We start from the raw sequence: 22211 nt of genomic DNA, 5'->3' as shown, positions 1-22211 counted from the left end.
ACATGTTGAATCTGTTCTAGAGCCTTGCCTCACCCCTACGATGTAGGTTTGGCCATCCTGCTGTAACTACTGCAGGCTTCTTAGACTAAGTCTCTCAGCTCTTCAAGTAGAAAATAAAGCTCCTGCCTGGCAAGACTTTAAAAGTAAACCAACAATTACCTTGCTATGACACAAAATACCTGCCATGGTCTCTGGAAGCCCCCAAACTTCATGTTAAAGCCCAATGCCTAAAGTGGTAGTATTAAGAGGTGGAGTCTTTGGAGTGATTAGTTATGAGGGCTCTGTTCACATTCAACTTTTGTCTCTTCCTTCCAAAAGAACCAGCGATCCTTTCCTCCTAGGATACATCAATGTAGGCCTTGCCTTGGAAGCAGATTACAGTTCTCGCCAGAGACCAATATTTATCTTTTTCTCTGGTGGTGGGGATGGAACCCAGGGCCTGGCACATGTGAGGAGTGTTCTTTTCTTCTTCCTTTATTTTGAGACAGAGTTTCTCTGTGTACCTCTGACTATCCTGGAGCTCACTCTGTTGACCAGAGTTGGCCTTGAATTCAGAAATCGGCCTGTCTCTGCCTCTTGACTGCTTGGGAATCCTACTTCCTTTCTTTCTTTTTAAAAGATTTAATTGTTTGTTTATTTAATGTTCATTGGTGTTTTGACATTTTTTTAAGGATTTATTTATTTTATATGAGTATGTTGTAGCTGTCTTCAGACACACCAGAAGAAGGCATCAGACCCCATTACAAATGGTTGTGAGCCACCATGTGGTTGCTAGGAATTGAACTCAGGACCTCTGGAAGAGAAGTCAGTGCTCTTAACCACTAAGCCATCTCTCCAACCCCTGTACACCAAACCTTATGCAAGGTTTTTCAAAGGATGGGCCTATAGATACAAACTCAAAAATACAAATATTTTTGTATTTAAGTCAATTTTCTAAATTTATACATAGAATAAATATTTAAAAGAAGAAAAAAAGCATCCCAATTTTTTAAAGTTTTCAGGTAAGATATTTAAAAAAGTCATGAAGGATAATATTACTAAAGGATTCAACCCTGGTTTAATCTGATAAAAATACGCTAATATCCTATCAATGTGCCATAAATAATCTATATGACCGCAATTACAAAAAATAATACCTATTTTTATAAATTTAAAACCCTACCCATAAGCAATTCATTCTTAATTAATGTGTTGACCTCTGAAATCAATAGTTATCGTTTCTATGACAGAGCAGCATAGTGTCTCCATAGTGTTCTTACCAGTGTTTTGCCTTTATGTATACATGCCTTTGTGAGGGTGGAACTGAAGTTACAGACAGTTGTCAGTTGTCATTGGTTGCTATTAGCCGTCGAGCCATCTCTCCAGCCCCAAAATTCTGCATCCTTATAACCTTAATCTTCTACACTGCAGATCTTAAGAAAGATACTCCTATTGTTTACAAAGTTTACAATTGTTTAGTCATAGCAGACAATGTCTAACTTGGGACCTGGCCCCAAGTGCTTGGTGTACCAAAGTTGTTATTAAACATGAGTGTGGCAATATAAAGGGACAGTTTATTTTCAGCTGATACCCCAAAAGTGCTCTAAGCACTGCAGCTTAGATGTGAACAATAATTTTACTTTTAACAAATCATCCATAAGTTTATCAAGATTTAAGCTAATTTAAGATTTAAGTACAGAAAGTATACAAGAGACCCTATTAAGTCTACACAAACACACTGACTTTAACTTCTACCTCTACATGCATATGCTTCCACATGTGTACATCCTTGCCCCCTAACCCACACACACAAGAACATGCATGCCACATATATACACATATGCACACAAAAGGGAACCCTTTTTCAAACATAATTTTTCTTTATAAAGATGGACAGTTACTATGACTTTAGGAGAATTTTAATAATAATTATATGAATTCTAGTAACAAAATTATAATATGTATCATTAACAGTTCATATATTAGTGTGTGTGTGTGTGCGCGCTTGTGCAATATGTGTCATAATTCTTTGAAGACACCAGATTTTCACAGGACTCCTTAGGCTATGTTCTACATGAAACAAAAAAGAATCTTTTTTTTTTTTTTTAAGATTTATTTATTACATATAAGTACACTGTAGCTGTCTTCAGACACCAGAAGGGGGCATCAGATCTCATTACAGATGGTTATGGTTGCTGGAATTTGAACTCGGGACCTCTAGAAGAGCGGTAGTGCTCTTAACCACTGAGCCATCTCTGCAGCCCACAAAAAAGGATCTTAGAGTACCTGTTTCAGGCTGGAAACCACTGCTGTGCATCCTACAGGGAAGGGGACAGCAGAGGAAAATAACAGCACCCACGTGCCCCTGTTCCACCAATTCCCACCACAACACAGCATGGCATAGCACAGCCAAAAAAAAAAAAAAAAAATTCCTGGTGTGCCAGACACCACATCCTTGCTATTACAATACCATTCTCTGCTTGGTATAAATCCTTCCACTGTAAGTGACAAACAATCACACACTTTTGTTTTTATTGGACAGGATCGCTTCCCTCTACACTCTTGTTGTCCTGAAACTCACTGTATAGACCAGGCTGACCTTGAACTCATAGAAATCAGCCTGCCTCTGCCTGAGAGTGCTGAGCTCAAAGATGTGCACCACAATGCCTAGCTGATAATTATACTTTACAATTATTTCAAAGAAGTATTTTCATTCAACAGACTACTGTACATCCTTCCCAAGGAGCCTCCAGATAAGCTTCATTTTGTTACAGGGTATAAAAACAGCTCCCACGGATGATGATTACCTTTAACAAGCAACTTGTCTCTTACAGAAACCCTCCGAGTAGAGTCAGATGTGGAGGCTGATGTCCGGGATCCTTTGAGACCATCATCCCGCTTCAACTTGCTTGCCAGCGTTAGCATTACTGCCACCTTTATTCTGGAAGACAGGCAAGAGTAGGGTTAAGGGCCATGTCTCCAGACACTAGACAAGGGAAATATACAGATGTTTTTATTTTAGATTCTCTAAAATTTGTTAAAATTCTCTTAAAAAATTTCTACCTATATTAACAAAACTAGATTCCTTCACAAGGAAACTGAATAAGTTTCGGGGAGCCATACGTTTCATACTCACTAGATACAGAATTTCCCAATTCACACTCATTCACTAACCCCAGTGGTTGCAAGTGAAGTGTCCCTGCAGCAACAGGATCGAGGTGTGGCCTGGGTGCAGAAGTCTTGAGAGTAGAAGGGACATCAGATGCTTTGCTTTCCTTCTCCCTCAGAGGAAAAGGTACAGAGCCTTCAAAGGACTGTTGCATTTACTGATTTGCAATGTCAACATCAGCAGCAAACTAGAACACCCCAAAATGGACTCTTCCCTGGCTGCTTTCAGACCTTGTGAGTTTCAGGCTCTCAAGCTGTAACTTCCCTGGGAAGGACAGCAAAATCGAAAGACAGCTGAGGTAACGCTCTTCACTGCCTGCAAAAACGACTGCCACTCACCCTGCACACCTTCAACTGTTTATTCCAACAGCAGCATTAGAGCAACAGAACTGTTGGGCAGAAGGTGCAGGTACTTCCAATGCTCTCTGCCCTTATTATCAGCATTTACTACAAGGTTTTATTTGTTAGAACCAGAGCGAAGCGGTATCACTCAGAGTACAATTTACATTAGGATGTTAGCAATTCCCACCTCCACAATCTGCCCTGTTTTTATTACACAGGTCCATCAGTCAAACAGTAATACTGACAATCCAGCAAGAGTAAGAAGTTCAATATTTGCATAATTCCCTTTCTTGTTTTAAAAGCATCTCCTTTCAATACAGATCTGATAATTTCTCAGTCAAACAAAATCTAAAACTTACAGATGAAAAGTTTTATCTGAGAGGTCAAACTTGAGGCTAATACCTTGAACACAAGAATATTCCTCTCTTCAGAATTTAAAAACCCTCAAATGCAACTCTTTTGGCTAGTTTCTCTTGCCACCTTCTGTGTATCCCTAGTGAAGGGCAGATTTCACTTTGTACCACATATCACAAAAACAAGACAGTGAATATGATCTCCCAAACTATACATGACCCTTCCACAGTAAGGACTGGCTACACTAGGCACAATAGCACATACCTGTAACATCAGTATTGGGGGGGGGGGCTAAGGGAGGACTGTCCAGTTGGAGTCTAGCTGGGCTACAAAGAAAGATCATATATCAAAAAAGCAAAATAAAAATACCAAAACAAAACCAAAAATGTAGCACTTGTCTGAATGCAGCAAACAATTCTTGTACTGCATGCTAGTATGCCTAAGCTCATAGCACCGAAATCTGGGAAAGATTCCTAACACTAATACACTCAGGCAGGCAGGCAGGCAGGCAGGCAGGCACGCGCGCGCGCGCGCGCACACACACACACACACACACACACACACACACACACACTCCGGAGGAAGAGGCCTGGAGGATGAATGTCCAAGACACTAAGCTACAAGCAGCACTCACCACAAAAACCTAGTTTTCCTTTAGATGTGTTGCAAGTGTGGTCATGACGTAGTTTATACAAACACTGATCAGTCATGGAGTGATGGGGCAGTTCAGTCCTACTCTATAATGGCTTCTCCTCAGGGGCATCTACATGAAAAGATGAGCCTAGTCAGAACACATATATCCTCAAGTCTTCACTAAGTCACTTCCCCAAGAGGGACCTCAGCCCACAAGCTACCAAAACAGCAGAACATATATAACAATGCTTCCCTGCCTTGGTTACCACCTGCAATGATCTTGTCAGAAATTCCTCAAGCAGGATCATGAGGTAGTACTTCCCACCTTGGCCAAGTTAAGTCTACCACTACATGCTCAGACCTTGGGACACGGGGGTATCTGACAATGGTCTAAGATAACAACCCTGCATACCACATGAGGACCAACAGGTTTTCACCGTTGGTATCAATAAGGCAAATGGTGAAAAGTGAAAAGGAAGAGCATTGATTAAGGGTTTAGCAGTGGTCACAACGGAGCTTCCTGGGAAATGAAGAACACAAGCTGCTCCACACCCTGCAGACCTCCACTGGGTTGCTCAGACCTGCCATGGCTGTCCAAGGGCTCTGCTTAATGCTCTCACATCCCTCAGCCACACTGAGCAGAACATGTTGTACAAAGACTGTGCAGGGTAGAAAACAACATGGTGGTGTCTCCACAGAAAACCCAACATGCTCTTTCTGATATTCTAAGGCAGGTAAAACTAGAGCATCCACCTACTTTTCTATCCTCTGTATCACTTTCACTAGCAGGGGAGAGAATAAACCAAAGTCACAGCTGGAAATGTCCCCACAATCAGAGAATTAGCTCTACACAAGGGGATCAAACGAAAATAATTACTCCAACTATCAAATGGGTAGCAGTTGCCTCAGAATATTTTCCCTCCTCAACATGTCCCACCTTTGGAAAACCCCACTTTGGCCAAAACTTCCCTTTTCTCGAAAAAAAAAATCACACTGTGACTAAGGCAGGATTTTGGGAACAGATCAGCTACTCTGAACAGCCTGCTCAGTTTCAAAGTCCACAAGTTGTAATTGGCCCAGTTAGTTCCTCCTCTGGGTGGGACCAGCTTTTAGGCCATCCAAAGAGGATGGCAGCTTTATTTACCAGTCTCATCAAGTCATGTTTATTCAGCATTCCTATGTGCTGTGCTGAAATCAGGCCGGTGACACCGGTCCAGGGCCAGTCAGCTCAAGGTGAGGCTAACTCCTCACTGACAGTTCCAGTCTAAGCCATTTAAGAAAGAACTACGAGCCACTAGGGACGCTTACCCTCCCATGCCTAAACAAACAGATCGGAACTTAAAAACGTCCGCACCCCAGTATTGTATCGCCCGAGTGCCCAAGGGTAACTAACCCGCCAGGCTTATAGACTGACCACCTCCGGAGTACATCTTTGATTTCGGGTACTGAATGCTAAGTTCATTCTGTCCAAGTGCTCATGTTAATTCTGTTCCTGAAGCTCTCCCATCACTATCCATACTCTTACTTTCCACCTATAAATCAGTCCCTCTCGTACTGCCGAGCTCCCTACATTCGGTCCAAACAGCTAGGAAGGCTAGGCACCAGGCCCACCAGCCACCTCACACTGTTCTTCAACACCACCCTGCTCATTTCTGGAACCTTCTGTTCAATCTCATAACCAGGTCTTAGGATGCCCTCTTTCCCTTCACCGTCAAGCCCTACCAGGTCCTTAAGGAGAGCAGATTTCTACCCACAGGCCAAGCTCCCCTCCGGGAAGCCTTCTCCATCAACTCCAACCCACCGGCAGCGCCGAGGAGTGGGGTCCAATGCCCACCGGAGGCGGAGGAAACTGATCCCGCAGAGGAGAAGGCCACACCCCAGGTGACAAGCCGCGGAACCGGGTCAGAGACCAAACCGGGCCAGGCGGGCGGGCCGCCTCTTCCCCACCGTCACCGAGGCTGACCGCGTCCACCTCCCGCTTCCCTTCAGGGGCAGCGGCCTCCCCGCCGCGGCCTCGGCCTCTCGGACGGCCGGAGCTCCACACCGTGACCTTGCGGGCGGCAGCACGGGGTCCGCCTCGGCCAGGCCTTCAGAGCCGCGGGGGCTCGCTGCCCGCCCAGCGCTTGCCGTCAGCCGCCGACCTCGCGGTCCCGCCTGGCTCCTGGCGAGAGGAGCAGCGGCTTCAGCCCAGCCGCGCGACCAGCTCACCTGAGAACCCCGAGTCAGGTGAGGCGAGCCGGCACTCAAAACCATGCCCAGCCAGCAGCGGGACCGAGTCGTGCTGGCTTTCACAGCCGCACCGGCTCCCGGCGGCGGGACCGGAAATGGCGGGGCGGGGACTACACAGTGACCGCAGCGGGCACTTTAAAAAAAAATTCAAAGCTATAAAGAACTTTATTGGCAGCTCCACGCGCGGACACTCGTGTACACTGGCCCACTAAGCGGCCGTCGTTCATTGGTGAAGGGCACGACCTGAGGGCGGGCCATGTAGCAAGACCTTTGCTGATTGGTCACGACGGAGGCGCCTGCGTCTAGGATCCGGTCCTCCGCCTTCCGGCTCGTTTCCATTCATTTAGCTGCCTGAGTACCAAACTCGTGCAGTTTCTGCTGGTCCTGTGCCCGGCGCCCGCCCTGAAGTGCAAACGATCCGACCTGACTGCACCTGCATTAGGGTTATGGAATAGTTAGAGGTGCAGATTGCACCAGGCGGCTGCTGGGTGTGAGAGCACTCTTTCTGCTCCTTATTTTTTAACTTTCGTATTCCTATGTGCACTTTAAAAATCTGCTTCAGGCCGGGAATTTCGGCGCATACCTTCAATCCCAGCGCCCGAGAGACAGAGGAAGGCCTGGTCTACATAGTGAACCCCAGAACAGTCAGATATATAGAAAGACCCCGCCTCAAAAATACTTGCTACAGGCCCCTAGATGTATAGCAATGATGGGGAATTTGCTTAGCATATGTGAGGCCCTGGGTTTCCATATGCGGCGTCCTACTTGCAGCTCATGGGGTATTGAATTATCTGTTCCCCGTAGGACTGGAGATAGCCTACTTTGGGAGAGAGTTAGGCACGACTCCTAGAGAGGTAGGGCCTTGAAAAGAGAATATTTGCTTTGGAAAAGACCAAGGAGTGTCAAATTTTTCATTTATTTTCTTTGCGATTCTGGGTAATGAACCCCAGGAAGTCTTACATGCAAAACACTACCCTTGAGCTACATCCCCCTAGACCCTAAAATTTTGAAAGAGGGCATTTGGGCTCAGTGAGTAAAGCATTTGTCAGCATGAGGACCCGTTTCCGAATTTAGGTGAAAAGGCCTAGGCAGAGGGATCCTCAGAAGTACCCTGGCTTAGACGGGAAGAGATCCAGTGCTGAGCTGGGTTGCACATAGGAGTTTGTATCCAGCCTATACTACATAGAATTCCAAACTAGCCAAAGTTACTTAATGAACACAAACAAAAAAGTAAAAGTTATCCTTAAACCACCCCATGTGGCACATGGTTACACACATCCATTCAAGCTCACATGTGCATACATCAGATACACACTCAGTCACAGTGTATTAGTGAGGGTTCTCTAGAGTCACAGTGTTGCAGTAAATATTAAAAAAATAAAAATGGTTTATCTCTTTATCAACCCTGAGGTCTCATTCCTCAGGCCGGATTTTAGTACGAAGCTTGCGCACCTCGGTCGCTCTGTCAGAGCCACCACCATGGCCTAACTTTGTCTGCACAACTCGGTTTTCCGCCTCTGTTCTGGGGTGTTTCTTTATCCCCAAACCCAACACAGACACAACTCTATAGCCCGATAGCTTTTCATACAGGTTTGTTGTAAGACCCCAAGGAGTCTTAGCTCAGAATAGTGACCCACAGAACACAATTAGATGTTACACTGCTGTAAATAAGAGGTTTTTATTCCATGTACATGGGGTTGCTCATCCTCGAAGGGAGAGTCAACCCTGAACTTAAAAAGCATACATCTTTTATACTTTTTTGTGATGGGGGTGAACTACCATTTTACCATTGGTCAGCAGTATAATTTTCATAAAGAAGAGAGGAAGTGGGGAGGAAAAGGGAGAGAAACTTTGGCAGTAAGGTTGTTGACAATTTGCATTCTCTTTGGAATTCAGTACAGGGAGGGGTAGGGGAGCTGTTCCTAAAACAGTCATTTTTGTTTTGTCTTAACTCAGCTTGGTCAGTATAGCTTGACCTGTCCACTAAAACTCTGTTTTTACATTTTCAGAAACTTGTTTATATATTTTAAAACTTTGAGGGGTTTTGTCCTTGTTTTGTTTCTAAGAATTGGGTGATTAGAGCATGAGTTAACTATGGCATACATCAGGATCCTATCTAGGGCTTTCTAGCTATCAGTCAGTATATTCTGTGGGTTTTTTGTTTGTTTGTTTGTTTGTTTTTCTGAGAATTAGTCTGGGCCATTGTTTTTATTTGTCAGACACAGGCAGGATCTCATAGCCTTGGGATGACTGGAAAGTCTCTGAGTCTGACTTTAACCATTTCTGTCTTTAGGGTCTCACATTCTAAGAATGGGGTGTTTCAGAAAAGTCTCAGATCCCCTAAAAACTCCTTTTTTTTTACATCAGTTTATGTATTCAACTCTCAATCCACAAACCCTCTACATAGCAAGAATACATCAAATAGACAGATACAAACTGCCCTTCTATATGAGATATTAGACCTATAAATCCTTAATGTTCATAGCTACTTAATGCCAATTAATCCCAGCTGGGTCTAGTTGGTCTTTTTGGACATCCATGTTGGGACCTCTCCCCAGTCTTCTGTCCTCTCCCCTAGATCTTCTCTCTCCATTCCTCTTCCCCTGCCTAGCCACTGGCTTTCCTTTATTTTACTAATTAAAATGGGAAGGTTCAGATGAAGTCACCTCTTGAGTATATGACTGGGCAGCCCTTCTTGGGGAAGTTGAATTAACATTAAACTACAAACAGCTTCATGACAACCCACATCACAGAATTTGTGAGTAATCTCTATATAGTAAGGAATTTGTTAGTAACTTACAGTCTAGTCCGACTCCCTAACAATGGTCAGCAGCAACTGTGAAATCCAAGGATCTAGCAAATGCTCAGTCCCACAAAGCAAGAATAAAGAATAAAGGTATGTACCACCACACCTAGATCTGGGACCTGCTTTGACCCAGTTGACCTTGAGCTCAGAGATCTCCTTGCCTTCGTGTTCTAAGATTTATAGCTTCTATGCTTCAAGACCAGGATCAAAGGTGAGCCTCCCAGTTCTGGATTGTGGTTTATTCCAGATATAGTCAAGCTGACAACCAGAAATAGCCACTACACACAAGTATAAAGAATAAAGGCAGCTGGGCATAGTGGCACATGGTGTTAATCCCAGCACTTGGGAAGGCAGAGGCAGACCTGCCATCCTGGTCACATAGTGAATTCCAGGACAACCTGAACTACATATACATAGTGAGGCCCTCTCTTAATAAAAACAAACAAACAGACAAATAAGGCTTTTGATCTAAAGGAGGTTGTGAACAGAGAAGAGATGGTACTTGTATTAGTCAGGGCTCTCTAGAGTCACAGAACTTATGGAATGTCTCTCTATATTGAGTGTGATCCAAGTAAAAAACTTGTGTCTTCCAGACTCAAGATCTGGATCACAGGTGTGCACTCCGATTCTGGACTGTAGTTTATTTCAGATGTGGTCAACTTGACAACTAGGAGTTGCCACTCAAGTGAACTCTCTATGACAAGCCACCTTATCCTCTCAGGAGAACACCTGTTCTTTGTCCAGTTAACTCTTGTCTTGTTTTCCCAAGCTTAAACACCAATTTCTTACAGCTTCTCCCCTGCGAGCTCTCCCTGCCCTTCTTTGGACCCAGGCCAGGTGTTCTAAACATATTTTGTTGGGCAAGCACTGCATGAATTTGTGCAAAGTCCTGTGAGAAAAGATAAGGGCTTGAAGTCAGGCTCCAGAGGCAGACACAGCTGGAACAGCTTGAACCAGTGTCTCACCAATACGCCTCAATCTCAACATTGCAAAGAGGTGAGTCACTTGTAGGTCCATTTCGTGAGGGAGCCTCACGTGATCACCCAAGACTTACCAAGAACCTACTTCATTGTTATAATATATATTACGTAATCCTCACAACAACCCTGGTTAACAGTTTTCTATTAGCTCCAGCTTTAAGGTAAAGGACCCAAAACACAGAAGTATTTTGCCCAGCATGGCTGAACTTGAATGTGAATCCAGCCCATTTGTCCCTGGCTTTCAGACCCAGAGACAGGCTACTAATTTCAACTGCAAGGAAAGGTACAAAAGACTCTTGGAGACAGACTAAATGGATCTCTGTAGGTTTGAGGGCAGTCTGGTCTCCAGGACATCAAGGAGAAACTCTGTCTCAAAACAAAACAAAACCAAACAACCCCCCCCCCCAAAACAACATCAACAAACCCAGTAGCATCATTACAACTACAACAACCATGCCACCTTTTATGGTTTAATTCTAGTAGAGGACTTCAGTTCCTTAGGGGTGGGGAGGTAGGGAGTGATTGGCAGGCCACACAACGGTTGTTTAAAAGCATGTTTGTTGTATACTCTGGATCCTAGGGATATGCTGATTTACTCAGGAAGTGGGCTTTGTAAATTTGAATAAATCCAGGCCCATGAGTTGGGTTTGTCTTGAATTTTTCAAGTGGGTCTAGCATAACCTCAAGGGTCCTCATGTAAGGAAGGCAGGGTGTCAGCAGGGAGAGATGTTAAGATGTAAGCATTGTTGAACAGTTTAAGGGGTATGGAGTTCAGGTAGCTTCCAGAAACTAAAACAGAATTTCTTGAACCTCAGGAGGAACTTGGCTCTCTAAGGCTGTGGTCTGAATTGTGTCTTCTCCAAACATGTTGAATTTCTAACTCCACTGCCTCAGAATGGGACTTTGCATGAGGTTTCCTTTGGAGACAGGGTTTTGGGTGTTGAGATGGAAGGTAAACACATGAACAAAACAGGAACATGAGTGTTCTTCCCTGGTCCTGAGTATTTGAAACTCTCTTCATTAGTCTACACAGTCTACGTCTCTATGTAACCTCTAGGGATCTTCCATGGTCGATGGAGATGGGGAGACTCAGAAGGGACAACTCAGGTGCAAAATCCCTCCCTAAACAAATCCTCACAAGCAGAACTAACATTAGAGAGCAGCTCAGTTGGCATCTATGAAGAGGAGGAGCCACCACTTAGACCAATGTGTTGGCATCAGCACAACCCTTTAGGAAGTTGCTATTCAGCTTCCTGATGCTGTTAAAAAAAAAAATCCTGAGACAAAGAGAGGGAGGGGCTGCTTAGGTAGCTCAGCAGGAATGAGTGCTTGTCATCAAGCCCAGTGACCTAGGTCAATACCCTGAGCCCAAATGGTAGAAGGAGAGAACTGACCACCCCAAATTATGTTTTCACCTTTATACTCAAACTGTGGCATGCTCAGGTACCCACACATATACACATAAAAATAAATAAAGAGCTAGGTGGTGGTAGCACACACCTTTAAGTCCCAACACTCTGGAAGGAGAGGCAGGTGGATCTCTCTGAGTTCTCAGGCCAGCCTGGGTTACAGAGCAAGTTCCAGGACAGCCAGGGCTACACAGTAAAACCCTGTCCTGAAAACCTGCAGCTAAACTATCTTAATTAATTAATTAACTAAAAGAGGGAGGGTGAGAATGGTTTTAGAGCTAAAGGAACTTGCCACCAAGTATGACGACCTAAATTTAATTCCTAGGGCCAACATGGTGGAAGAAAAGGACAGACAGACACAAACACACACACAAACACACACACACACCCTTTGAAACTTTGGTCTAGGCATGGAAACCACAGCACGAAGATACAAACTGTGTAATATGCAGACTTGGAAGGCCCTCAGGGATCACTGGGCGTGGTTCACTAAGCTACCACGAGTTTGCCTGTGGGAATGCCTGTGGGAATGCTCACTGCAGAGCCGTGTGCCTCCGTCATCATGCAGACTGTGTGGAGTCGAAAAACTGCTTATTAAAGTAAAGAGCAGCACTCAAATTGCATACAGTCAATGACTGCAACCTAAAAAAGACAACTACAAATCCAAGAGGAGAAAAACAAATGAGCAAGAATGAATGTAGTTTTTGTGTAGTGCAGGGGCATTTGGGGTGAATTTTTTTTTTTTGTATTTAAATTTTATTTGTGTTTTTAGCTATGTGTAGGTGTGTGCCTGCAAGCGGCTATGTTCACATAAGTTCAGGAGCACATGGAGGCCAGAGGCCTTCAATCTCCAATTCCTGGAACTGGACTTACAGACACTTGTATGCTGCCTGACATGGGTACTGGGAACCAAAGCCGGGTTCTCTGAAGGAGCAGCAAGTCCTCTTAACCTCCTCCTTTTCCTCCTCTTCCTCTGTTACAGTAAATATTTTTAAAATGTGGGCTGTTCCAGCGTGTTACTGCTCCACGCTGCCCCCAGGTACTCTCTGACCCGGGCAGTCTCACCTGGGTTAGTTCTGACACTGAAGGGCCATATAGAACTAACATTAATTCATCTCAGCAGCAGCCTTTCCCACATTCATTCAGACACTGGCAGACCATATAGAACTACCATATATTCATCTCAGCTTCAGCTGTCCTCTGGTTAGTCTCTTTCTCCCGACTGCCTCTCTGCTAGCTGAGAACTCTGTTCACATTCCCTGCAGCCGCCTCCTGGCCCCAGCAGTGGCTACGCTCTCACAATTCCCTTGGCAGGTTGCTACCACACCAGGCCCACACATCCCAATTCTGTGGCAGGCGTGGTGGGTCCCGCCACTGTATCTTCTCTTGAACTCAACCAAGTTGCTGAATGATGGAAAACACCACACAATAAACTCTGATCCAATTGATATGATATAATTTTCCCACCTAGACCAGACAAAGCATCCTGTATAATTCCATACCTTATAAAATAATCATAGCAACCTGTAGCTATGCAGAGACACGCAGCGGGTCATCCTCTTCTTCTTCCATCTTGCCCCTCTTCCTCACTTCTTTCTTCCTCTTTCTAAAACTTTATTCCCACCTGCCCCTCCTTCTCATCCAAAGACAAACCTTGTGCCTGCCCTCTTTTATTTCAACCACACTCCTTCTTCCTCCTCTTCTTTTTCATAACAGGGTTGCTCTTGGCCATCCCAGAAGCTCTATAATACATGCCTGGCCTGAAACTCAGAAATCTGCCTGCCTTTGCTCCAGAATTGGTAGGATTAAAGGTATCCACCCAACCTGGCTCTTTCTTTCTTCCTTCCTTCCTTTTCTTTCATTCATTCATTCTTTCTTTCTTTGACTATTTTTTTATATTGTCTTCATAATGACAATTAGGTTTCTTTTAAAACAGGACTAGAGACTGGTTGTGGTAGGATAGACACACCTTTAATTACATCATTCAAGAGGTAGAGTCAGAGGCAGGTAGATCTCTGTGAGTTCAAGATCAGTATGACCTAACAAAACAATAACCAATAAATAAAACATGAGTGGGCTGATGTCATAGCTTGAGGTGGGGAATTTTGCCTAGCTTGGGAGAGGCCTTGGGCTCAAAACAAAAAAAGATCAATCTTTAATCTGGAACACAATTCTCATGTCAAAAAAGTAGAATTTCAGTGTACGACCTGTGCCTTTCCTTAGAAGGCTGAAGCAGGAGGATCTCTGTTTGTTTAAGGCTAGCCCAGGCTACATACATATAGTGAGACCTTGTTTCCTTAAAAGAAGAAAAGCCTGAGACATGTGTGAAGTGTTTGCTAGCATGATGTCGAACATTCCAGAATCCACTGAGAGAGAGAGGGAGAGACAGACAGACAGACAGACATGCTAACACCCTCTTATAATCCTATCTCTGGGGAGGCAGAAGGTGGCTCCTTTAAGGCTTGCTGGCAGCCAGTTTAACCATCAAAGAATCTAGGGAAAAAAACTCCAAAACCTGTTCCTGAAGAACAATGAAACCCAGTGCTTCTTCCAGGCCTGCCTGCATGCATACATATATGTCCATATGTAGAAGGCATGAGGACTGTGTGGGTATCTCACAGAAACTTCTAGAAGAGATCTGGAACACCAAAGATCTTACAGTGAGGATCCCTTAGCCCTCTCCCCTGCATGTTGGTATCTGTTAATTTTCCGAGGCCCTAGTGGGGACCACCAGGATGGAGGCATGCCAGATTAGCCCTTCCAGGTTGGTTCACTGCAGAATATGCTCTGTGTAGACACATTTCCAATCCAGCTCCAGCTACCCTTTGTATGGAGGAGCCATCAACCCTAACTCCAACTGGATAAAGGCACTCCCTAAGCTTGTCAGGTCATGAGGAGACACCAGCAGTCCAGAGCCAGGAGGAAAGCAGATATCATCAAGGAAGCCCCCAGGGGTCACAGGTGCATTGGTGATTGCTGATCTTTGAATCGATACAGGCATGGCAAAGCTCTGCACTCTGGGAAATGGCTGTCCCTTCTGGCTCCTACCTCTCCACCTCAATCTTAGTCACAGTGGTCCTGCTGTGTGGGGCCCCTTGTGAGCTCCTTGCTCTGTGCTGTGCTCTCCTGAGGTTCCAGAGTCCATGTTTTGTGGACTGTCCTTCCCTGGGACACAGCACAGTGGCAAAGGGCAGACAGTGTCAGGGCTGTGGGATGGGATCATGGTTTGACAGGCTAGGTTACTTCTGCTCCTCCCAACCCCCACTGCTACTAGGGACCACCTGGTATACACAGGTCATGGCTGCCCCAAGCAAGGTTACCGAATGAGTCACTCTTGGCAGGTCTAGACAGGGGTGGGGCTACTGGATTGATTCAGCACATTGCTATGTGCCTGACAATTGAGGTGACTTTCCTCTGCCTCCCTCTGGGTCGGTAGTTCTCAACCCGTGGGTTGTGAGTGACCCCTTTGAGGGGAGTTGAACGACTCTTCCACAGGGGTCACATATTACATATACTCTATGTCAGATATTTACTTATGATTCATAACATAAGTAAAATTACAGTTGTGTTGTAGCAACAAAAATCATTTTATATCTTCCCCTCCATTCTTCATCACTATGGCAGGCCAGCAAGCAGAGGCTCTCAAGGGCATGAGATCAGAAAAGCTGGTCCTGCCCGTTGCTGGCTGGGCATTAGATGAGCTAGCCCAGGTAGGGCTGAAGATCTAGTCTAAAGCCACAGGATCTCCATGACACAGAACAACAACAGGATATCCCAGTGAGGATCCAGTATTGATAGTGTAGCAGAAGCCAGAGGCCTCAAACCAGACCAATGACTCACCTCAATGAACATTTGCAAGATGTGTAGACAAAAGCATATAGTACGAGACACAGTACAGTGTCCACAATGAGATGTTTTTTTCCTCTTGGGGGTTAGGTTTCAAGGGTAGAGGGTAGTTATGAAGCGACAGGAAGATGGTTAGAATGCATAATGTGAAATTCACTAAGAATCAATAAAAAGTTTTTTATATGTCCGAAAATAATGAAATAGTGGACAAATTGGCATCATGTTTAATTAAGATTAGAATATTAAAAGTTTGCCAGGGAATAAATTCAGAATATACATATACACCCTTTTAAGAAGGTGCAGAGGGTGCATTCTTTGAGTCAATCTGGTCTCCATGTTTTGGAGGGACTGCTTCCTCCATGGTGCTCCTGAAACCTGCAATGTCTAGGGGAGGGCTGTGACCCAGGCTGCTTCTGGTGGCGTAGCACTGTTGAAGGATATGGATGCAGCAGCCTCCAGGGGGCATCCCAAGGACGCGGAAGGAGCAAAGCCCAGAAATAACCTTGTGGGAGAGTGACACTTGCTTATGGAGCTCTTTTGGTCGGAATCTCAAGCCCGAGGCCCCCTCTGCTCACCACTTTAAGGGAGAGATTATGAAGGGCTTTGGTTTCCAAGTGGAATGTATATCTAAGCACAAAAGCTAAAACAGCAAGCTTTCTCCCAGCATCCAGGAGATGGGAGGATCAGAAGTCCAAAGTTGAGGGCTGGAAGGATCAACATGGGCTCAGGACCTCTGAGGCTAAGTTCTCAGCACAAAGGAGACTTATTTGCTCCAGGTGGATAGAGAGCAGAGAATAAGACACAGAGACAGAAGGTTGCAGACAAGGAAGAGGGAAAGGGAACAAAGGATGGGGAAGAAGGAGTATTTGTCTCAGAGGATAAAGGGCTGTCTCTAGATAGAGAGGAGCCAGATGTGGCATATAGGAAAATAGGGTAAGGTGTTTTGGTTTTGTTTTTTTTTTTTTAAGATTTATTTATTTTATATGTGTACACTGTAGCCGTCTTCAGACACACCAGAAGACAGCATCTGATCCCATTACAGATGGTTGTGAGCCACCATGTGGCTGCTGAAAATTGACTCAGGACTTCTGGAAGAGCAGTCGGTGTTCTTATCCACTGAGCTATCTCTCCAACCCGATATATATTTTTAAATTTTTTTCCAAGACAGGATTTCTCGGTGTAGCGCTGGCTGTCCTAGAACTCACTCTGCAGACTAGGCTGGCCTCTAACTGTCTTGAAACAGCTTGGGTTAAAATTGTACCCTATTGCTGTCACTTGATATGTTTTTTAATAATAGATTTTTAAATTGGAAAGGTTATGTACAGAGTAGAATAAGCCAATTTTTAAAAAAGTATCTACTATTATCTATGTACCTATTAAAGTTTAGACAAAATGCATCAAAATGAATACTAAAAGTTATCTGAGTTCTAGGAATTAATTAATTTTGTTGTTTGTTTACCTGTGCCTTGCTCAACTTGCAGAATATTTCCACAGTAAAAAAAGGACTTTTAAAAAGTGTGGTGTGTGTGTGTGTGTGTGTGTGTGTGTGTGTTGTGAGCTGGAGAGATGGCTCAGCGTTAAGAGCACTGACTGCTCTTCCAGAGATCCAGAGTTCGATTCTCAGTAACCACATGGTGGCTCACAACCATCTGTAATGGGGTCTGATGCCCTCTTCTGATGTGTCTGAAGACAGCTGCAGTGTACTCATATACATAAAATAAACAGATAAATCTTTTTAAAAAGTGTGTGTGTGTGTGTGTGTGTGTGTGTGTGTGTGACAACTTGCATGTAGTGATCAGAGAACAATCTCCTTCTACCTAGTTTGAGTCAGGGTTTTATGTTGTGTACACTAATATGGCTGGGTTTCAGGCACTTCCTGTCTCTGCTGGGACTACAGATGGATGTCATTGCATCCAGCTTTACATGGCAGTGGGGAGCATCATTGTCTTAGTTAGGGTTTCTATTGCTCTGAAGAGACATCATAACCAGGGAAACTCTTATAAATGAAAACATTCAACTGGGGGTAGTTTACAGGTTTAGTCCATCATCATGGAGGGAAGCATAGCAGCTCACAGGCAGACATGGTGCTGGAAGACTCAAGAATTCTCCATCTTGATCTACAGGCATCAGAAGGGGACTGTGTACCATACTGGGCATAGCTTGAGCATAGGGGACCTCAAAGCCTGCCCTTACAGTGATCTCCTAATAGTGTCACTTTCTATGGGCCAAGCATTTAAACACATGAGTCTATGGGGGGGGGGGGCATACCTATTCAAACCACCACAATGTTCTAAGTTTCCACAGTGAGAGCTTTACCTATCAAACTGCCATCCCAGCCCACGAGATTGTTTTTAAGTAGGATTTTAGATGACAGCAGGGAATAATGTGTCACCCTAGTTAAATGTCTACCCATGGAGTGATGAATGACCAAGCTGTGTTTTCCAGCGTTCTAGTGGACAGCCAAGGCAGAGACTCTCAGGTGTCCCTGTGCTCCACATTTTCCTCCTAGGGCCTGTCATCTAGCAGCCAGGCTTGAGCACCAAGGTCCTTGAACAGCCTCAGCATCCAGGTGCCCACCAACCACACATGGCCATGGGAAAGACACTCTAGACCCGGGAAACAGCTGGGACAGTTGAACTAGCCTATCTCCAATACCCCAAATCATTCCCAGCTGCTCCTGGACTTGCACACAGCCGGGGATGTAAGCACTAGAACACTCTTTTATTGTAAAGCAACAAGGAAAGGCCCTCCACATATCACCAGGAGCCGGCTATTCTGCTGGGAACAATAGAAGAAATCATTTTAAAAGAAACTATCAATTGGGAGGTCGGGAAGAATTTGGGCAGAATACTTTCATGGGTCCAGAGAAACTCAGGACAACTGTCTAACAATCCTAAACATTTCCAGCCCCTTCCTCTTTCTTCCCTTCCCCCAGTTTTTCTATATAACCTGGACATTTTGGCCATGCACCTTCTTGGCTCCTTGTTCTCTTGTCTCCTTTCTTGGTCTGCTTACTCTCTCTCTCCTTCTCTCTCTATTCTTCCTTTCTCATCTCCCCTCTCCTCTCTCATAGCCCAGATCAGTCTGGATGATGCCGCTTGCTGTATTCTCTCTCAAATCTACAATAAACCCCTTTTCCTTAACCATATCTAGAATTTCTTCTAGGTTAGCATTTCTTCTAGGTTCTGCCCCACAGTTACCTGGAAACAGCCAGGTATGCCGGACTCACTATACAAGGAGCTGCTTACCCCCCTCCTTGCTCTCTTCTCTTGCTTCTCTACCCCCCTCTCTTCTCTTGCTTCTCTACCCCCTCTCTCTCCATGTCTTCATGGCTGGCCTCTACTCCTCTATTCTCTCTCTCTCTCTCTCTCTCTCTCTCTCTCTCTCTCTCTCTCTCTCTCTCTGCCTTTCTCTGTCTCTACTCCCTCAAGCCCCCTCCCTATGCTCTAAATAAACTCTATTCTATACTATACCATCCATGTGGTACCTCAGGGGGAAGAGATGCCTCAGCATGGGCCTACAGAGGCACCCCTTTTCCCCACACTAAACCGTGCCTTCATCAAACATATCTCTGGCTTTGTTTCTTTTTATAAAACACAACAGTAATCATGTTCTCATTTTCATTCAGTGGACAGTCTTGGTTTAGGTGTAGTAGGGTCAGAAACAGTGATCTTAGAATCAGCATGATACTGGACTGGCTTGGGACTGAACATACAAAAGGGCTCATTCTCACTGGGGATCTAGCCCTTCAGCCTTCCTGGGGCCAGCAAGTGGAGGCAGAAAGCATCATCAGTAAGTATAGGTGAGGCTTCCAAACATATGTGAAGCTTGCAGAAGTGGGCTCAGAAGAGCCTGGACAGAAATGCCTGAACACAAAAGGACTGTCACCCTGCATAGGGAGGCCCATTTGGGCTTTGGTACCTGGATTGAAACACTCAGCTAGTCAGGCAGTGATGGTGCACACCTTTAATCCCAGCATTTGGGAAACAGAGGAAAGTGGAGCTCTGAGTTTAAGGCCATCTGGTTTACAGAGTAAGTTCCAGAACAGCCAAGGCTACACAGAAAAATCCAGTGTCAAGAAAAAAGAAAAGAGAAAGAAAGAAAAAGGAAGGAGAGAAGAAAGGAAGGAAGGAAAACAAACACAAAAAAGGAAGCAAAGCAAAGAAGGAAAGAGAGAAAAGAAAGAAAATACTCAGCTGTTAGCAGTTCCTCTAGGCTCCACCCAACAGTTAGGTATGAGGCTGGCTTATAAAAGGATTGTTTGGACCACCCTCTTCTCCCTTCTCCTTCCCCCTCTCCTCCCTTCCTCTTCTGCTCTCCCCGCTTCCTCTCCATCTTCTCCAAATTGGCCTCTTTCCGTCTTTCTCTTTCCTCTCTCTTTATGTCCTTCTCTGTCCCCCTTCTTTCTCTCCATCTACTCCCTTCCCCAGACCCCCTTCCCACATCTCAAACTTCATTTTATACTTGATCTGATATGTAGTTGGGGGGAGATGCTTCGGTACGGGCTTACTAAGGCATCCCCTCCTGCCTCAAATTGCTTTATAAAACATATCAGCTGTGTGGTCCCTTAGAGACACCTCAGCTGGGGCAGCCAGACTCCCCACCTTCACCCCTGCCAAGCCCAATCTCTGGTTGTTTTCTGTAGCCCTTTAGGAAGGTATAGCACAGGAAGAATGGTGCTTCGGGGCTGGAGGCCTCACAGCCAGACCCTGCCATCATGATCCAAGACATCCAATCATATGTTTCAGGCCCATCTATGCCTCTGTCATCCTATTGAGTCCAACATGGCCTCCAAATGAGGAAGACAGAGCAGAGGGAACAGAGACTGCAGCCCTTCCTGGAGATTCTGAACCATGCCTTCTCCACTGCTGACCCACAGACAGCTTTTCTTACTAATAGCATACCTGCATGCCTCCTCCTCTGGATCCACAGATCCCCTACACATTCCTGAACAATCTCTACCCCCAACCCCTGCTTTTCCCAACAGCTGACCCAATTAAGTAAAGAAAAATTTCTCTTTCTTTCCTACACCCTCATCCCCCCCCCCTATTTTTTTGTCTACGTGGAGAGTGGGGAAGAAACATTATCAGCTCAGTAACAAGAAACGTTATCTGGTAAGGAACAGGGCATCAGGAGAGGAACTCTGCTTGTTTTTCTGAAAATAAGACAAAATGAAAGCCAAGAAGACGGGTTCTGGAATTTTCCGAGGAGTCTCCCCCGAGACCCTCCCCACCACCCGCCTTCCTAATTGAGCCTGGCGTTTCCCAACAAGAATGTGTGCTGATGGACTTTGATGAGAAGCAGGTTTTTGTTCCTTGTCTCTGCAGCGCTTCTGGTCAGAGTTGTTTACTCCTAGTTTTCATGGAGATTTGCAACACTGGTCCATAACAGATTCAACTGGCTGCGTTTAGCTGGCTTGCAGTAGGGTTGCAGGTTTTTGTCAAGGGCAAACCCTTCTACCCCCAACCCTAATTCATATGTTGAGATCCTAAGTCCCAGGGTCTCAGATCCCTACTTAAAGAGAGGGTCTTTAAAGAGGTAATATGGCCAAGTGAGGTCACTGGGTGGGCCCTAGCCCATGACTGGAATCAAGCCCAGAGCGGGAGCCAAACCTGCTGACACCTTGATGTCAGGCTTCAAGCCTGGAGAACTGAGAGAAAGTTTCTCCTAAGAAGGGCCTGTGGGGTCTGTGATGCAGCTCCAGGGAGTGTTTCCGGTAAAGGGATAAAGGACCCTGGTCCCCAAGGTGCTCATTCCTATTGTTACCACCAGTGTTTTCTAGTCACTCAGCATTTAGTCTCCAGGTCACAGAAAACAACATGTTGAGAGGTGGAAAGGTATACCCAGGGGGACAGCCACGGTTGCATTCACAGGTCCCTGTACTAAAGTGGATCACCATAGCCAAAGTGAACAGACTATTTGCGAAGCGCTGGGGCACGTCAAGGGCTCTCCTTGCAAATACTGAACTAAGGTCCACAGTCATTCCTTGGTAGGTAGGAAACCGAGGGGCAGGGAGCCACTGGTTTGCTCTTCCATGGGCGGAACTGGCGTCTGATTTGATCGGCTTGCCTCTCTACTGGTCAGCTGGCATCTGATTCGATTCAGGCAGTTTGCTATTATTGCTTCTACGTGCCAACTTTGCATTTGTGTATAGGGGAGGGGCACACAGATATGCACATGGAGTCTCGTTGCCAAGAGTGCCATTCACCTACCTCTTCTTTCTCAGCGCAGGAATTGCCTCCGGGACTGTTTTGTTTTCTTTATCATGAAATCTGAGGATTGAACTGAGGTCCATTCGCTTGCATGACAGTTGACCAACTGAGCCATCTCCTGTCCTCCTTTTCTTTTTTTAAAAAAAGATTTATTTATTTATTTATTACATATAAGTACACTGTAGCTGTCTTCAGACACACAAGAGGGCATCAGATCTCATTACAGATGGTTGTGAGCCACTGTGTGGTTGCT

The 22211-nt window shown here is 45.1% G+C and overlaps 1 protein-coding gene across 4 annotated transcripts in view; it reads right to left on the bottom strand.

The window, feature by feature from the left end:
* Positions 1 to 6806, bottom strand: part of UBE2F (ubiquitin conjugating enzyme E2 F (putative)) — a 32863-nt gene extending 26057 nt beyond the window's left edge. The window contains exons 1-5 of one of the 4 annotated variants that reach the window (XM_080933359.1): positions 6685 to 6785; positions 4478 to 4606; positions 4108 to 4169; positions 3154 to 3261; positions 2787 to 2920 (exon numbers count right to left, since the gene is read on the bottom strand). In XM_080933359.1, the coding sequence (XP_080789485.1) occupies positions 2787 to 2904 (118 nt within the window). In that variant the 5' untranslated portion in view covers positions 2905 to 2920; positions 3154 to 3261; positions 4108 to 4169; positions 4478 to 4606; positions 6685 to 6785. Of the gene's footprint in view, positions 1 to 2786; positions 2921 to 3153; positions 3262 to 4107; positions 4170 to 4477; positions 4607 to 6277; positions 6665 to 6684 lie in introns of those variants that run through there. The other 3 variants (XM_080933360.1, XM_080933358.1, XM_080933361.1) reach the window with 3 other exon arrangements.
* Between the last annotated feature and the right edge of the window lie 15405 nt (positions 6807 to 22211).

The sequence above is a fragment of the Micromys minutus genome (genome assembly GCF_963924665.1).
Source record: "Micromys minutus genome assembly, chromosome: 19".
Classification (NCBI taxonomy): Eukaryota; Metazoa; Chordata; class Mammalia; order Rodentia; family Muridae; genus Micromys; species Micromys minutus.
Note: the sequence above shows the minus strand (reverse complement) of the source record. Positions and strands in the feature narration are given on the sequence as shown.